Raw genomic sequence first — 17997 nt, 5'->3', positions numbered from 1 at the left:
CACTGGGAATCCCAAAGGTTCCAAAGTAGACATTGCCAGGGTAGAGGCATAAGAATTGCACAGATCCGAAGGGGCACATGCACCTCGATGTTTATAGCAGCAATGTCCACAATAGCCAAACTGTGGAGAGAGCCAAGATGCCCATCGACAGATGAATGGATAAAGAGAAGATGTAGTATATATATATACAATGGAATATTATGCAGCCATCAAAAGGAATGAAATCTTGCCATTTGCAACAACGTGGATGGAACTGGAGGGTGTTATGCTGAGCAAAATAAGTCAATCAGAGAAAGACATGTATCATATGACCTCACTGATAGGAGGAATTCTTAATCTCAGGAGACAAACGGAGGGTTGCTGGAGTGGTGGGGGGTGGGAGGGATGGTGGCTGGGTGATAGACACTGGGGAGGGTATGTGCTCTGGTAAGCGCTGTGAATTTTGCAAGACTGTTGAATCTCAGATCTGTACCTCTGAAACAAATAATGCAATATATGTTAAGAAAAAAAAAAAAAGAAGAAGAAGAAGGTAGCGGGAGGGGAAGAATGAAGGGAGGGAAATCAGAAGGGGAGATGAACCACGAGAGACTGTGGACTCTGAAAAACAAACTGAGGGTTCTAGAGGGGAGGTGGGTGGGGGGATGGGTTAGCCTGGTGATGGGTATTAAAGAAGGCACGTTCTGCATGGAGCACTGGGTGTTATACACAAACAATGAATCATGGAACACTACATCAAAAACTAATGATGTAATATTAGTATGGGGATTAACAAAACAATAAAAAAAAAAAAAAGAATTGCACAGAAACACTACAGACTGAGAATTAACTGGATTCCAGTAAAAACATGTAGCAAAGGTGCATTGAGTGATTGTGGGCCCTTTTATGTACATTTTGTCACCAAATGTGGTAGTTCTTTAACCAAGAAAACACAGGAGTTTTGTTTGTTTTAGGTAAAGAAGCTGAGACTCGGAGAGGTAGCATAAAGTAAATCATATAGCTAAGGTGGTACCAGGATTTGAACCTGCCTTTTTTTTCTCTACACCAGTGGTTCTGAAATTTTAGGATATATAGAATCATCTGGAGGGCTCTTTAAACCATAGATTTCTAGGTCCCAGCCTCAGAGTTTTTGTTTCAGAAGACCTAGGGTAGGGGTAGGGGGCGAGAATTTTCATTTCCAACTATTTTAAATGATGTATATGCGGCTGTTTAAAAGAAAAATTTCCACTTACCTTAAATATGATGAGTTTGGGCTATAATGCTATGTGGGAAAGAGCACTGTCATGAGAAGCAGGAACCCCAGCTATGTGACTGATTCGCTGAGTTATTCTGTGGAAGTTACTCCACTTCCTTAGCCCTCGGCTTCCATCTTTATCCCAAATTTGGGGATTTTGTTAGATACACCGAGGGTCCCTCCCAGCTCTACTCATCTGTGACTCACAGCCTCCAGGCACTTTTCTCACCTGCTGCCTGTCAGCTTCGGAGTGTGATCTCTTTCTTCTTGATGCACAAAGAGGGGGGGAAACGAGCAAGATACAGGAAAACAAAAAACAAAAAAACCCTCTTTGTTCCTCTGGAATTCCCCAGACATACTCCAAGACAGAGTTGTGTCATTGGACCACATGGAAACCCCACAAGCACACATCTCCCCACACTTCAGGAACCTCCTTCCATGGACCAGTCAAATGCATTTCGGATTCAGAGAAGCCCAAGCAGGCTTTACAGGGAGAGATTAATTTCCCTTTAGCTAGCCTGAAAGATATTTTAAAAATTAAAAACTATCTGCCGCAGTGCTTGAGTGAGGATAATAGCTAAATTAGAAGGTGGTAGAACCAATGTCCTTTTTTAAAACACAGCTTCATAGTAATCCATGAGGCATTTCCTCTAGGGTTAGGCTGGGAAGAGAAAGTTGTGCACAGCGAACCAGGGCAGAGGAGGAAACTCTGCAGGGCCTTGTCTGCAGACCTCATGTCACAACTGGCCACTTATGCTGAAGACATTAGATACATGGTTTGTTTTTAAGTTTTGAGAATCCATTCCCAAATACTTACTCAATGTTGTATTAATAGGGACATGGATAAAAGGATTCCATATTAACATAAGTTTCAGGAAAACTGAGAGAACCAGTTTTCTGACCTTCCTGGGGGTCCTTGGAGCCTTTCATGAACCAAGCTAATCCTGTGTCATCAAGGACCACAGTGCTTTCCATCTTTCCATTCAGGCTTCACTGGTGCAGATTTTCTCTCTCTCCTGGGAGAAGGGGTCTGGCAATCTCAGGAGTCACATCTCACTCCAGAGGCCCCCAGCCTGTAAGTGTCACTGCCCAAGACTACACCAGTTACTGGTAACAAGAAAGGAATGCCCATGATAGTCATGGAGGAACCCACTCCTGCCTCCGGGGCTGGGAAATGCCACTGCTTTCCCTTCTTAGCGCAGGAAGAAATTTGGGGCCCATAAAGACCAAGGGAGTGGTTGTTAGGTCAGCAAGGAACCATGTCTGCAGAGTTACAAAGCTCAAGATAACTAAGTTTCTGGGCAGATCTTTACCAACTGTCAAAGCCCGGCAGATCTCTTGCATGTCCAGGAATTCAAAGCCAACAAGGTCACCGCGAGGGTCCTTTCTCCTCACCCCACCATCAGTGAGCAAGGCATGCATGATACCTAGTGGCCAAAGGAAATCCTCTTCAGTGCAATGAAAGAAGTTGACCAATGCATGAGTCTCATTGGAAGTAGACCATGTTCTCCAGTCTGCAGAAATCAATTTCAGAGTCACAAATTCTGGAGAACAACAAAAACAGATAGTGTGATCATGAGATATATGATGCTGCCCTCTCCCAGAGTGGTGGATCTGAATCACAGCCTAATGTGTCCCCAGCTCTCCGGCTGAGGAGTCACTCTTTGTATACTTAATCCCAAGAAGGTAGTTTTCGTGGTTTCCTGGTAAGTCGATTGAGAGCAATTTGACAAAAACAATTTAACTGAAAGCACTTTGCTTAGAAGAACTCTAAAATGTTAGTCAAAAATAAATATATTCAGTCACCAATATTTCTAGTTTCAGTGATAATTATTAACTGAATACACAAATATGGGCAAATCTGCCCACAGACAGCAGAGGCTGACTCTTGATGAGCAGGATTGTGAGTGTTTTCTCTGGTCTCCTTTTGCTAGCTGCACTTACTGATAAAACAGGCAAGTAATGATTTTCTGCATTGCTTTTGTACTAAGAAAAAGTAAAATGAAAGGATATGGAATTTCTAGGTATTTGAGGGTTTTGTTTTCCCTCCTTTCAATTCTAATTCACTTTAAGCCACTATGCCACCACTGTGCTTGTTTGGCAATTTCTCTGTTTTTGCACATAGGGATGAGATATATTTATTTGTTCCAAATAGCCCCTTCATGTGGGAGGGTGCCGGGCAAGAGTCATTGCTGAAAATAAATTAGGAACTTCAGAAAGCAAAAAGTGAAAGACAGAAAATTTTAAACTAAATTTTTCAAACTGCTTTCAAATGCATGAAAAGGGGCAACAATTCCATATTGCACCACCGTTTCCAACACTTGGGGCAGCCAGGAACCGATATGCAGGGTGTTCACTGCGTACCTCCGGGCAGCCTCGAGTATGAGGCTGTCCCCTGCTGTGCTGGGACACGGCAACCTAAACAGAAACCGACCTAATCAAATACCCTGTTTCTGTCGAATTGTTCTTGGTCCAGTTATAAGCTGTTGTTGTAATGAGTTGGGACACCTGTTTATGTTCTTCCTTGGGGCTCTCAGATAGTCCTAAGGATCCTAAGAAGTTCTGAATACAGTACTGTAAGCCTGGAATGTCAGGTGCTGTGCTAAAGCTTCTGGGAAGGGCTGGTTTTGTTTACAAGACTAGCCTTGTGGCAAACACCAGGTATTTGTTGAGTTTCTATAACTGAACTGGTGGTTCTGTCTCCACACCTACCCCTGGGATAATATTTCTAACTCACTGGCCTGCCTTAAATCTTTAGTATCTCCTGCAACATCTTCTGGACACAACCTAAGCTCCTTAGTAGAGCCTTAAAGCTCTTCAGATCTCTACCTCATCTCCCACCATGCCCTTGTGGGCACCCACGGCCCCTGGCACAATGAACTACTTCAAGAGCCTTGAGTGCATCCTGCTTGAGCGTGCCCGTGCACATCCTGATTCTGTCTTAAAGCCTGACTAGCTCCTAACTGTCCTTTACGCTTGGCCTAGAAGTCCCATCTCTCACCTAGGAAGACCTAGAAGTCACCTGTGTAAGGAAATCCTCCCTCACTCTAGAAGCCCTCTCTTCGAGCTCCTGCTGCACCCCGTGCACCCTACGGTTCTGGTGGTCACACCACCATGTTAGGATTCATGATGTCATAGGATGCATTCTGTAAGCACGTCTCTGCACCCTCAAGGGACTGGGACCTCCCAGAGGTCAAGAACTATGTTCTATTACTGACCAATTCATGAAATTGGAGTATGGCCAGTAGGTTAGATAATATTAGATAAGACTAGTGTATCAATGTTAGATATACCAAAGTGGATAATTACCCTGTAACCCAGGGTAAACAAGCTATGGTCTGTGAGCTAAGACAAGTTTCCTCATTTTTAAAGGTTGTATAAAGTAAAAAGACGAGTGTGTGACAGAGACCATATATGGTCCACAAAACCCAAAATATCACTATCTGACCCTTTACAGAAAAAGTTTGCTGACCCCTGCTGTAGTCTCATCAGAAGATAGACCCTTACTCTTAGGCAAGACACACTGGCTGTGTTCAGAGGCAAAGGCCATGATATATGCAAATTAGTCTCAATTCAGAAAAAAATTGTATGTTTGCCACACATATATACACACAGATAGACATAGACAGATGATAGATGATAGATAGATGACAGGATGATAAAGTAAATAGAATAAAGTGTTCATAGATGAATCTGGATACAGGGTGTGTGGGTGTTCTTTGTAGTACTCTTACTCTTGCAATTATTTTGTTAAGTTTGATATTATTTTCAAATAAAATTTTGTTTTAATTCCTTAAAAAATAATATAAAAAAGAACTATGTCCTGATGTTTCTGTATATTCATTGTTTAGCACAGTTTTACACATTTTGTATGTGCTAAGTTAACTTTAGTTGAATGAATCAATGAATATAAATTCTTCTAAAATATCTATCATTGTGTGGTGCTGTCGGAAATACAGTGGTGATTTAGAGTATGATTGGGAACATTACAGAACAATCCCACTGGGGAGGCAAAGCCTATGCATTTGAAGTAAATAACAGAAAAAAATGTGATATGAAATTAACAGTAAAAATAGCTCACATTTCTGTACTATGTACTAAGTGTCAAGCACTGTTCTGTGTCCTTTACATCTGTATGTTTTTTATCTATTAATTAATTTAATCTTTGAAATACCTTCTATTTTATTACATGTACATGTATTACATATTATAAGCATATTATATATGTATGTGTATTTTAATATCTGTATGTGCATATATATGTTGTTATATAACATGAGAGCCCAGAACTAAAGTACAAACACATCATTTTGATAGCTTCCTTAGAGTCCCCTCATTTCTTTTTAAAAACCAGAGTGACCATTCACAGCCCCTTCCCTTTGATCCCAGTGACCTAGCCCTAGTTTGGCTATTGCTTAACAAAACTTCATCAACACAAACAAGTTTAATACGAGCTTCAAGTTTGTGAAAGGTCAGTGTTGGTACTCCTTCAGCTTTTGCTCTAGTTAGAACTGTTGTCTAAATTCTTCCCATGGGAGATTTGAAAGGCCTAGGCTACTTTTCAAAATGCATCCTGGCTTAGAAAAGTCCTGGCTAGAAGATCATCAGGATGACACAATTATAGTTGACCAACCTGCCTAAAAACACACAAGATGGCAGCTCTACTAAGAAAGTCCATTTACTTTTCCTGGGTTTCCTTTTTCTACTTTTTATTGGAACTCTTGAGTTTCTATATATGGGATTACATAACAGTTTTTTTGCTGTTGGCAACTTTTTTCTTTTTCTCTCTCTTTTTTTTGACCAGTTATAATGAAACATAAGAGATAAAATGCACGAAGTTAACAATTGTGAAGGTGAATGAGAACAACATTAATTTTGTAGCTTAGGTAAAATTTCTTTAGCCTCATAATTGATGAACTATTTGAAACGCAGTAGAAATCCTTTATAAATGGAGTATTTGAAGGAAATGAGAGTCAGTTCACATCCTCAAAACATAATCCAGCAAAAGCCTGTAATATGCTTAACGTCTGACTGCAGTGTAAAAACCATGTCCCCAGATTGCATTTTGACCTTGAGACTAATTTAGCCCAAAATGAACAGAGGCAGCACATTGAATTTACAACAGTTTATCCCAACAGCTGTGCCAGCCTAGTTATAATCCAGCATGTGACAAACTGTATGAGAGCAGACGCTTTCATTCCCGTAGTGACTTCCACAGAGGAATTATAAAGTACCTTGAGAAATTATGCCATTAATATTCACTAAGTGCCCATAGTGGCAGAAACTGAAGAACAGAGGTTCAATGAAGACACAGACTCTGTCCAGGACGCCGACTTTACCTCATTGATCTTCCCCAAGGCCAGGCTTCCCCTCGACTTCATGAGTCAAAAGACCCTTCCCTGTAAATCAGGTGCCTTCCACCTGGAACATGATGATTTATAGAAAGTTTTCTGCTTCTGTGGGAAGTTAATCAGGTGTTTTCGTTACATCTTTATCCCCATTGCGTCTTTCATTTTTCAATATCTTAAACCAAAACTCAAAGGTCTTGGTGATAATACAGACGGGTAAATAGCTAGCTAGCTAGATACCTACACACCTCAATGTTACAGTATATGTTCATTGTGTGTTTCAATGAGGTCAGCATTTTCCTCACCTATACAAAAATTCCTTCCATTGAGTGATGTATGAGCTTATAATTGACCTCAAAATAAAAATGTGATGCTCTCTGTCTTATCAAAATATGCTAATTTTAACCAAATTAGTGCTATGTTCCAGAATCAGCTACAAAAAGACACCAAAGACAACACTATGCCAGGAATATTTCAGCATAACAATTAACTTCTATGTTACTTTTTCATAAAAAAATTACTTATTCTGCTACAGTTTTTGTTATTTGCAGCAATATGTCCCACTGAAACAGTGGGGAATATATTCATGTGGTGAGTAAATATCTTTCCTTTTCCTTCCATCAGATATTTTCTCCATGATTTCTGACTCCAGTGGGGTGATGGTTTATGGACGATATGATCAGTTCCTGCGGGAAGTTCTCAAACTACCCACAGCCGTTTTTGAAGGTCCTTCATTTGGTTACACAGAGCAGTCAGCGAGATCCTGTTTCTCTCAACAGGTAGGAAAAAAAGGAAGTGTCTCTCACACAGTGGTTGTCCTTTGGTATGTTACTCCGTGTCACCACTTAGACAACCTCTTCTTCATGATAACCTGTAATATCTCCCAGCCTCTGACAAGTGACCTCTGAGCCAGTAATTCAACTCAACATACCTGGAAAATAAGAATCAGTGGTACTTCCTGACAGTGAGCCAGGCACCATGCTAAGCTCTTTTCTCGCATTGTCTAATTTAATCCTTACAACAACCCTCTACCCTCGGTATAATTGCTGTCATTATCACTACACTATCAAAAGAGCTGAATTGTCACTCAGCCTCACATGAAACACAAGTCGGAGCCAGCTCCAAGCTTCACCAATGTGTAGCAAAGGAAAGGAATCATATAGCATATGCCACACAGGAAGGCCTGACGTATGACAAACACAGCTGCCTAAGTCCCCCACGACATGATACATTAGGGCTTCAGAGGGACATGTTTTAATTGGGGGTGGTACAAGTGAGCCCAGAGAAGCTATTGAGTATAGCTCAATACTCAGTGTTTGCATCTGCCCAGTCGTGTACAAAGTCTGCCTGTCCAGCACCATTCTCCAGCACAGTACGATGGTAGTTTACAAACCCATAAAGTGAAGGTTTGCTTAAAATTTTTTGAAAATCCATACTAACCAAGTATATCCTCTAAAAGGATCCCTTACTTAAGAAATCAGGGCACAGCAGCCACTGAAAACCTGCATTTCACTGCCCACCTAGTAAACTTCATCAGTCTATTTCCTTGTGGCCTAGGAGGTCAAAAGTGCCTCAGACATCCCTGCGGGTCATGGATTGATGTAGAATCATAGGTATCCATACAACTGATAAGAGGTGGGACGGTTTGATACACTAAATGCTGGCTCTGGTCCCGTGTTGTCTCATCCAGAAAGCCTTTCTGACCCCTCACACTCCCCCAGCCCTAGGCCAGCTTGGGTCCCTCATCTCTGCCCCCAGCTGAAGCACACTCCTCTCTATATTTGTCCTTCGAGCTGGTAACATCAGAATGGTTCCATTCACCTAAGCCTCCTTCCAGACCACTTCCTCACCCTGCAGTTCTCATGAGTCCTCAAGTCCTGCTGATTTCCCCATCTAAATGTTTCTCCGATCCCTTTCCTCATCCTCATCTGTTGTCTGGCCTATTCTATTAACCACCACGCTGGTCTCCCTGCCTCTGGGTTTATTTATTTGTACATTTGTACATTTGTTGATCGTTTCCTTCGCTGTGCAAAAGCTTTTTATTTTGGTGTAGTCCCAATAGTTTGTTTCTGCTTTTGTTTCTCTTAATGACTCTCTTTCTATTTTCATAGGACCTCCGTGTTCAATAAGAATTATATATGATGTTACCACTGCTCAAAATTCCTTTTGAAATATCTTGTAGACAGTCCTATTATATAATTTTTTATATATCCTCAATGATGAGAAATTTATATATGTTGAAATCATAATCACATTTTTGGAAACTGCCAGAAGTGATTTTTAGCCAGCATGATGAATGATCAAAATGGATAAGAGCATTTGAAGTATAAAAAGAGGCAACACAAATAAAAATAATAAGACCAGTGTATTTTTGTCTTTTGTAAACTGGCTGTCACAGCAGTTTGAATGATGAAATTTTACATTTTTTTGCATTGCTTCATTGGAAAAAGTACAAGCCATTCCAAGTGATTATTTTGAAAGCCAGTATTATTTTAAAATGATGCTACAAATTGTGGTAGCTTTTTCAAAAATGTTGTCTCATTACTTATACTTTACATAAAATATCTTTTAATAATAATGTTGCTATCGATCCTATAAAACTTAAGCTACTTAGTATTATGAGGAAAAGCTAAAATTATAAATATCTGCTGATAGAAAAGATTAATTAAAGCATACCAAAATATTTTGTGAGTGAATGACAAGGATTAGTGTTAAGATAGGTGCCTTGAAAAGGTGCTGTAGCTCTTCACCACTGATTTCTTGTCTAAAGATAAAAAACTATCCCTTGGCTGTCTATTCTGTTCCATTGATCTGTTTTTGTGCCAGTACGATACTGTTTTGATTACTACAGTTTTGTAGTTCATCTTGAAATCTAGAATTGTGATGCCTCCAGCTTTGTTTGGTTTTGTTTTGTTTTTTCAAAATTGGTTTGGTTATTTGGGGTCTTTTGTGGAGAACAAACAGATGGTTACCAGAGGGGAGATGGTGGGGAGCTGGGGATTAAGAGTACACTCATCTCGATGAGTACTGAGTAATGTATAGAATTGCTGAATCACTATATTGTACACCTGAAACTAATATAACACTGTAGGTTAACTCTACTGGAATTAAAATAAAATTTAAAAACAAAAAGCCAAAAAACAAAAAACTATCCCATCCACCTGATATTATAATTCAAAATTTCCAAAATAGTGACTTTTGCACATAAACATGTCATTTTTTTGTCATTCATCCTATGATAATATCATGTACTCCTATAACTTCTTATTTTTTGTCATTTTGAAGGAAACTTATAATACATTCCTTTTCTACACTGGGAAGGACCAGGATAGTGCAAACAGATGCAGACTGAATTAAGAGGAAAGAACTATAAAGAGAAAAGGGATTTTCAAAAATATAGATGGTTCTCTCCTCACAGCAAAGGATCACTCCCTCCTAACAGGACGCCCTCCTGATCTTGTATGGCAGAATCATTCATATTAACCATGAAGTATGTAGGACTTGCGCGAGTAGGGGGAGTGTGTAAAGGAGTTGTTCTACAGATGGGGAAGACCACCTGCTACAGGAATTGTGGGTCACACGGTTGGGTCAAATTTTACAGAGTAGGTCTACGCCTCATCTTCCCTCATCACTTTCATACTGTCCCTGGTTCACAAAAGCACCCCTCCCAGAACTGTTGTTCTTGTGGCAATATGGACTCAGCCTCAGAGGAGATAACCCAGTCCTACGAGTATTTAAGTGTCAAAAGCAACCAAAGGGTTTTAAATTCAGAACTGGTTCTTAACTATCAGAATATATTCTGTTTCTTTATATATTAGAGGTTAATTAGATGTCTTGTGTCTTTCATCTCATGGTATTTACATAGCAGGTCAATTGAAATTATTCTCTGTTCTAAATTTTTGTGGGTTTTTTGATGCAGAAAAAAGTCACCTTAAATGGTTTCTTGGACACGCTCATGTCCGACCCTCCCCCCCAGTGTCTGGTCTGGCTGCCCCTTCTGCATCGACTGGCGAATGTGGAAAACGGTGAGTAGTTACTCCTGAGCCAGGGCAGTTTTTAAAATTATTGAAATTAGGCTATCAAGTCTACCGTTATTAAGCCAAGGTCGTTTAGTAATTCTGAGTTTTGAAAGAACCTTTCTCCCTGATCAGTGAGGCCTTTGAGGTCCACTGCAAAATTAGGACTGTCAATTCCATACACTTATTAATCTCACCGTGTGTCTCTCAGAAGTCACATGTGGCTGTAGACTTGCTCTAGCAGAAGAAGAATCTCAATAATGAATAGGACATTTTCCAGGATTATTTTTAGGTCTGAACTTCCGATATTGGTGTTCACGGCATTGACCATTCCTAGGCACTTGGCCAAGAATAGGCGGGGGAGATGGAGAAAAAATTAGATAATGGTACCTTGCTAATCTTCGGTCATATGCTCCAAATGGAAGCTTTCGATGATTGTGGTTACATAAAGAATAACTTGACCAAAGGCAAGAATTTTTGTTTTTTAATATCTTTAGCTCATAGCATGTAGACAGTTACTTGGATTTGATTGTACGTTAGCTTCAAATCTCAAGTATTTTACCTTGCCTGCTTTATAATTCAAATTGTCTGTCAGAGAGAGTTAAGTGTTTCTCAAACTATCTGAATTAGAAGCGTATTCACATCATTTATACATCTCTTTGGGCCCTGTCCATCTGCCTCTCGGGAAAGGAAAAAAAAAAAAAAATTGTTAAATGGAGGTAATGTCACTCATGAAAGAAACCCATTCGCCACTCCATTTTTTTAACAAAATAATTCAATTCTCTCAACCAGTTTTCCTACTCTCCCTCATTCCCCTTTCCTTTTTCTCCCTCTGTTTTCCATTTCTCTAACGTCTGCTCTCCACTCAGGGGACAGTCAGTTGTGTTCACCCGTTGTGCTTCTGAGTCTTCCAGTGAGCTGTGCTGGTCTCCTGGAGACAGGGGAGCAGCTTGGGGGAAAGGCGAGTCAGTTTGGGTAATTTATATTCTCAGAGTATAAGAGATGGGAGTGGAGAGAGAAATTTGTGGTTAAAAGAAGACCTATCCTCCCTCCCGTTTCATTTCCTCCACCTCCACACACATGCTCGAAAAGGGTGCCCAGAGTCCAGGAATAAACACAATGCTCCTCTTGGCCAGAATTGACTATCCTCTGAAATCACGGCACACAGCAGAAAAACGCAGTTCCCGTTAGGCTGCCTTTTTCCTTATTCTGGCTCAGACTTTTCTTTTCTCATTTTGTCCCCTCCGTTTCCTTCCCCCGTAGTCTTCCACCCGGTTGAGTGTTCCTACTGCCACAGTGAGAGTATGATGGGGTTCCGCTACCGGTGTCAACAGTGTCATAACTACCAGCTCTGTCAGGACTGCTTCTGGAGGGGCCACGCCGGCGGCTCCCATAGCAACCAGCACCAAATGAAAGAGTACACGTCATGGGTAAGGCAAGGTCCAGGCAACACTTGCCCTCGGATGTGTGAGTGGCGCTCAGGACGCAAGGGAACAGCAAGGATGGCGGGAGACTCGAGGGGCAAACCTAACTTCTACTCTAGCACGCCCCCCCCCCCCCCCCCCCCCCCCCCCCCCCGCCACCTTACTGGGACACCTCCATTGCTGCATCTGAACCCAGTGCAGCGTCCTCGGACTTAGAGTTTAGGAAGACTCACACTCTGTTACTCCTTGGGATACGATCAGCCCGGTACTGGTTTAGATAACAACCCAACAAGCACCTTTGGGACATAATCTCGTTTTCACAGTAAGTTAAGGTTCTTACCGAGTTTTGTTTGGTTTCACGGGTGGGAATCGCTTAAAAATTATCATTAGTTCCTTTTTTCTCAGATTCTGGGGTTCCGTTACATGCATGGCTAGAGCATAAAAGAAAGACGTGTGAGCCCGTGGGCTTAGTGGTGCTGTTCCGGTTTCCTTTTTTGGAGGCAGGGAGGTTGTGGCTCTATGAGCAAATCATCTTTTTGTAAAGTGTGAGTGACCAGCTTGCCAGAGGTGACCTGTGAGAGTCTGTCCATGTGATGCATGTGTGGGAGGAATCTGACTCGGTGAGCTCGGGGTTCAAGCTCGGGGTTAGTTTGCTGACCTGTGTCTCAGTTACACTCAAAGCTCAGGTCCCCTGGGGTTGTTCTGTGCTTGTGTGAAAGTATTGTTCTGTGTATGGATTGGTTTTTGTGGGCTGTACCATCAGGCCTGCCAACCCCTCTTGGAGTAGTTCTTACACAAGAAAACGCAAACTTTTTTTTTAAGATTTTATTTATTTATTTGTCAGAGAGAGACAGAGCACAAGCAGCGAGAGAGGCAGGCAGAGGGAGAAGCAGGCTCCCCGCTGAGCAAGGAGCCCGATGCGGGGCTCGATCCCAGGACCTTGGGATCATGACCTGAGCCGAAGGCAGACGCTTAACCGACTGAGCCACCCAGGCGTCCCGAAAATGCAAACTTTTTATTATGAGTTTTTTCTATATTTTATATATTTCAACTAACGTATAGTCTTTATGTAAAGAGTAACTTATTGTTCTTTTTTTAAAAAAAAAAAGGAGGTATTCAGAAAACGCATTTTAAATCAGAATGTTCTTTCTAGGAATGATTATTGGGAACCGGCATTCAGAGTAAATATATTAATTTTTCAGCGTCTGTCAGATTCTAAATTCAAGTACGAGGCATCGCGTACTGAGGGCTTCACGCCAGTGCAGATGCCACCTCTCACCGTCGGTTATGTCACATGCTGAGCATGGCTCCGCTAACACAGAGCATGAAATGCTATTACTACTTAGTGCAGAAGCTAGAAGAAGATGCTTTCCATTTTCTTATGGTAGATATCCTACCAATTTTCAAACTTGTTCTATCTCACATTCTGGAGGGTTAGTGTTTGAAGATTAAGCATTTTTCTTTTTTTTTTTTAAAGATTTTATTTATTTATTTGAGAGAGAGAATGAGATAGAGAGCATGAGAGGGGGGAGGGTCAGAGGGAGAAGCAGACCCCCTGCTGAGCAGGGAGCCCGATGCGGGACTCGATCCAGGGACTCCAGGATCATGATCTGAGCCGATGGCAGTCGCTTAACCAACTGAGCCACCCAGGCGCCCAAAGATTAAGCATTTTTCAATGATTGTTTTACGTAAATGCTAACATCAGTTTAGGAGCCTCTTTCTTAGAGGCTGTGGGCTCAAAACTCTATGGCTCTGTGGCAGGGCAATGTCTTTACAAAATAGGATCAGACCCCTCAAGAGGACAAAGACGCTCCAATGTTTGTGGATGGAAACACAAGCTGGCTGTGTTTTAGGGGTTCTAAGAATTATATCTCCTAACAAAAGCCAAAGAGGGACTTCTTGAACAGCGCTCCTATCACTTAGCTTTTAAATAGTGAGGACAAAAGTCACTTCATTGTATTGCCAATTCTGGGCTCTCCACGTAAAAGGAAGTGACAAAATGGTACGTGGCTTCTCATGGAAAGGAAGAGCTGGTATAAAGATTTATTATATGTGGTAGATTATTTTTGATAGATTTGGCTGTGAAATTTTAAGATCTACATCCCACTCGTCTAAATGAAAAAGAGATAACACGATGCTCCGGAAAGAACATGAATTTTAAAACTCCAAAGACTCCGATTGAAGTTCCCCTTTCACTTTCAACTGGATGGATCCAGCCACGCCCGAAACATCTTGCACCTGGATGCCTGTGAAACCTTCTGCTCACCTGCTTACTTCCACTCCTGTCTCCTCCCAGATGGTTTTCTGCTCTTAAGCAGGAGTAATCCTTCTATAATCTGATCCTGTCACCTCTATGATTTAAACTCTTCATTATCTCCCTCTGCATTTGAGATAAAGACCACAGTCCTTGATGTGGCATAGACGGACTTCAAGGGTCTGCCTTCTTCTTTCCTCTCCAGAATGGGGTTTCTTCTTCCTCCATCTGGAATTATCTTCCCAGTCCCCGGAGTTAATATCAGAAGGACTCCTGCTGGTCCCTTAAGTCCCAGCTCAGATGTCCCATGCACAATGACTGCTTCCATTTATCACAGCATTTGCTGCCACTAAGTTGCCGGAGGCAGGTACTCTGATGGATGATACCAGAACTTTAGTTCCAGCACTGAGCAAACTCCCTGACTTAGGTAGTCAAAGATTTCAAGAATAAATCAATGAATAAATGAATGAGTAAATGAATGAATATCTATTATGAAAGCAAATCATCTCCTGAAATGGTATGTAAATGTTAGTTCTTATCACTTCTACCATTCTTCTTCTTTCCAGAAATCCCCTGCTAAGAAGCTAACTAATGCATTAAGCAAGTCTCTGAGCTGTGCTTCCAGCCGTGAACCCTTGCACCCCATGTTCCCTGACCAGCCTGAGAAGCCACTCAACTTGGCCCACATTGTGTGAGTATCTCTGCCTTCCAGATGAAAAGACATCTTTCTTCATTAACACATGTTCACATCCATACAAAGGCAATTTCATATCAGTTGCTAGGGACCAAGTTTTAAATTTAAATTAAAAAAAAGAGTAAAAATAATGTGATTATAATTTTTTTATTGCAGGGGTAAACGGTACTTCTGTCTTGATGTATAAGTAAATTATGCAACACTAATGTTATTCACCTACAGGTAGAAAATATTCAAAAAGCATCATTATAAAATATAGATGTTAGAGTTTTTACAACTGGACATTATCAATGAAATTAACCATAATAAGAAAATTTTAAAGCACACTGTACCTTAATATCATATGTGCTTTGAGTCCCAAATATAAAAGCCCTTTGTTTCATTTATCTGCAGAGCCAGTCATCTTAAAGATATCAGCAAATCTAAAAATTGTTGTTGTCTTATCCCAAACTACACAATTTTAGAAGAATCATGGCCCATACATGAGAAGGTGGAAAAGAGAGGTTGGTGGTAAAATTCCTCAGAACTTCCAAAAACAGACTTTAAAAAATTCTTTCTCCAAAGTCTATGTGAGTTTGGTGGGCAGAGGGGGATGTGCCCAGAAATGGTGCTCCCACCCATTCCTTCCACTTCCCAGAAGGCTCAAGCCCTGGAGCTTCTCTCAGGCCTGGGTGGCCAGATAACAGGGGAGGCTTAGGTAGAAGAAAGTATTTCTTCCTTGGTGTTATCTTGCACTCAAAAGAAGAAACAAGCTCGTCATCTGCTTCTGTGCCCAATTAGGAATTACATCATCGCAGGTACCTCAGAAAGACTCTAGAAAACGTGGTTCCCCCTCAATACAAACTGCTTTTTGTTTTGCACAGTTCGGCAGGACCTACTGCACTCAGGGCCTAGGTTTGCATGTTGACCTCAAGAGGCGGCAGATCAGACCTATCAATATTAGAAATCCACCAGTACAGAGTTCATGCTTCAGGCAGTTCAGAACATGATCCATCAGAGGCGCCATGATGGATCTGAGCCCTTATGAAAGCAGTAACTCTTTCCTCTGATGGACCTAAGCAAATACCCTCAAATGATTTGTGCTGTGTCATGTCTATGGTTTTGTATAAATACTACGGGGCTTGGTTTGTTTGCTCCCAAGTGTGCGTGGAGGGTTTACTGCCTTCAGCAATAAACACAGCCTGGAGGCTTATGTTGCTGGCATGGGCTAAGCATCCAAAAACCTAACATAAACCAATTCTGTAGAATGTGGCTAACTTATTTTTGGAAATTTTGATCCTAAAAATAGGCCTTAAAAGAAACCAGGGATAAATAAATCTGTGGAGTATCCCAGAGGGCCAGTCACGTGCAGAAAACGACCTCATACGAGCGATTCTTATTAAGGTCTCACTGTTTTTCCCCTAGCCAGACACAATCACTAACGTGCTAATAAATGAACAAAACTAAGTGAGAGCAAGTCTGTGCTCTCTGAGCTCTGCTGTGGAGCACTTCCTACCAGCCCAGCTGGGAGTTTCAGCCCAGAGAACGACGTTCAATCAGAGCTGATGGGTATAAGGAAACTAGAGAGGGAGTGAATGGGAATAGCCTGACTCTAAGAGCTTTGCAGCAGAACAGAATTAGGATGCTTCCTCCCACTGGGAGACAAAATTAGGAAGTGAGACAGAGTGAAATAAAAGTCAAGTTCATGGTCAGTCACACTGCAGTATTACCTAGCACAGGGCCTGTACCCAGTCGTGCTCTGGCTGGTGTGTGTGTGTGTGTGTGTGTGTGTATTTAATTGGCTAATGAGTAAACAAATTTTTAACTGTAGAGTGGCAATCTGATCTGACGTATTATTCACTGAACTGAGGGCAGTCTCTACACAATTTGAGTTCCATGAAGAGTTTCAGGATTCCCTTATAATTCTACACAAATGGGCCTTTTTCTGAGAAAAGTTCCACATATTTAACCAGATTCTCCAAATAGTCCTCGAATCAAAATAGTGGCCTATACTCACGGATAATATATTTTTCCAGGGTGAATGTCTTAATTTTAAAATGTGAATTGTGAAAAATATTTAATTGTTGAAATAATAGACAAGAAATTCTGCATGCAGAATGTCCAATCTCTATGAGACCGGGATTTTTTTCTATTTTTAGCTTTAGACATTTTTCTCTCATTTATTATTCAAATGTTTTTGTCCTGAACAGATAGCCATGTCTTTTTTTTTTTTTTTTTTTTTTTTTTTTTGGATGAGGATAGCTCAGACTTCTAATTTTAAAATATGCCATTCATTTAGCTATTCTAAATTACCACAGGTATGTAAGGCCACTTAAGTGGTGACATTTTGGTATTTTGGCATTTGTTCTTAGCTGTTGTATTTCTTGTTAATTTTACCATGATTAACAGTGTCTATCCTATTCAATTTCTTGCTGCCAAAAGTGATACTTGGTAAGTAGTTCAATAGTCCCCTGTGTGCTTGTAAAGACATAATCATAATTACAAGTGGTTAAGAGACACAAAACAAGTGAGTAACATGAGGCTAGTTTAAAACTAATTCTGCCTTAAGCTGAATATTTTCCATTCACAAGACGAATGCCAATTTTTTTTTAAGATTTTATTTATTTATTTAACAGAGAGAGAGAGCAAGAGAAGGAACACAAGCAGGTGGAGTGGGAGAGGGAGAAGCAGGCTTCCCGCCGAGCAGGGTGCCCGACGCGGGGCTCTATCCCAGGACCCCGGTATCATGACCTGAGCCGAAGGCAGACGCGTAACCCACTGAGCCACCCAGGCACCCCCAAATGCCAATTTTATGAAACTGTCCTCTGTGAAGGTCTTGTCCACAAGGAAAATTTTGCACTAGATCCCTGCGACTTTATCTTATGGAGCTATTTCTTTCTCATAAGAATAAATCTGTTTAAAATTCCCAATGTGACCTAGTTATTAGATAAAATAACTTCCCATTTGATGATGGAGGCAATAGGAACCACAGTCCCTTTGAAAGCCACCATTTGGTGCCAAGGTTAGTCATTCTGTGTCCCAAGTTCAACA

General features: G+C 41.1%; 1 protein-coding gene across 18 annotated transcripts in view; it reads left to right on the top strand.

The window, feature by feature from the left end:
• Window positions 1–17997, top strand: part of DTNA (dystrobrevin alpha) — a 241645-nt gene that overhangs the window by 165008 nt on the left and 58640 nt on the right. For 11 of the 18 annotated variants that reach the window (XM_044921100.1, XM_021686297.1, XM_021686296.1 and 8 more), the window contains 4 exons: window positions 7204–7358; window positions 10499–10604; window positions 11859–12025; window positions 14840–14964. In XM_044921100.1, the coding sequence (XP_044777035.1) occupies window positions 7204–7358; window positions 10499–10604; window positions 11859–12025; window positions 14840–14964 (553 nt within the window). Of the gene's footprint in view, window positions 1–7203; window positions 7359–10498; window positions 10605–11858; window positions 12026–14839; window positions 14965–17388; window positions 17398–17997 lie in introns of all 18 variants that reach the window. The other 7 variants (XM_021686299.1, XM_021686298.1, XM_021686294.1 and 4 more) reach the window with 2 other exon arrangements.

Source organism: Neomonachus schauinslandi, chromosome 14 (assembly GCF_002201575.2).
Source record: "Neomonachus schauinslandi chromosome 14, ASM220157v2, whole genome shotgun sequence".
NCBI lineage: Eukaryota > Metazoa > Chordata > Mammalia > Carnivora > Phocidae > Neomonachus > Neomonachus schauinslandi.
This window is presented reverse-complemented; position numbering and strand designations above follow the sequence as displayed.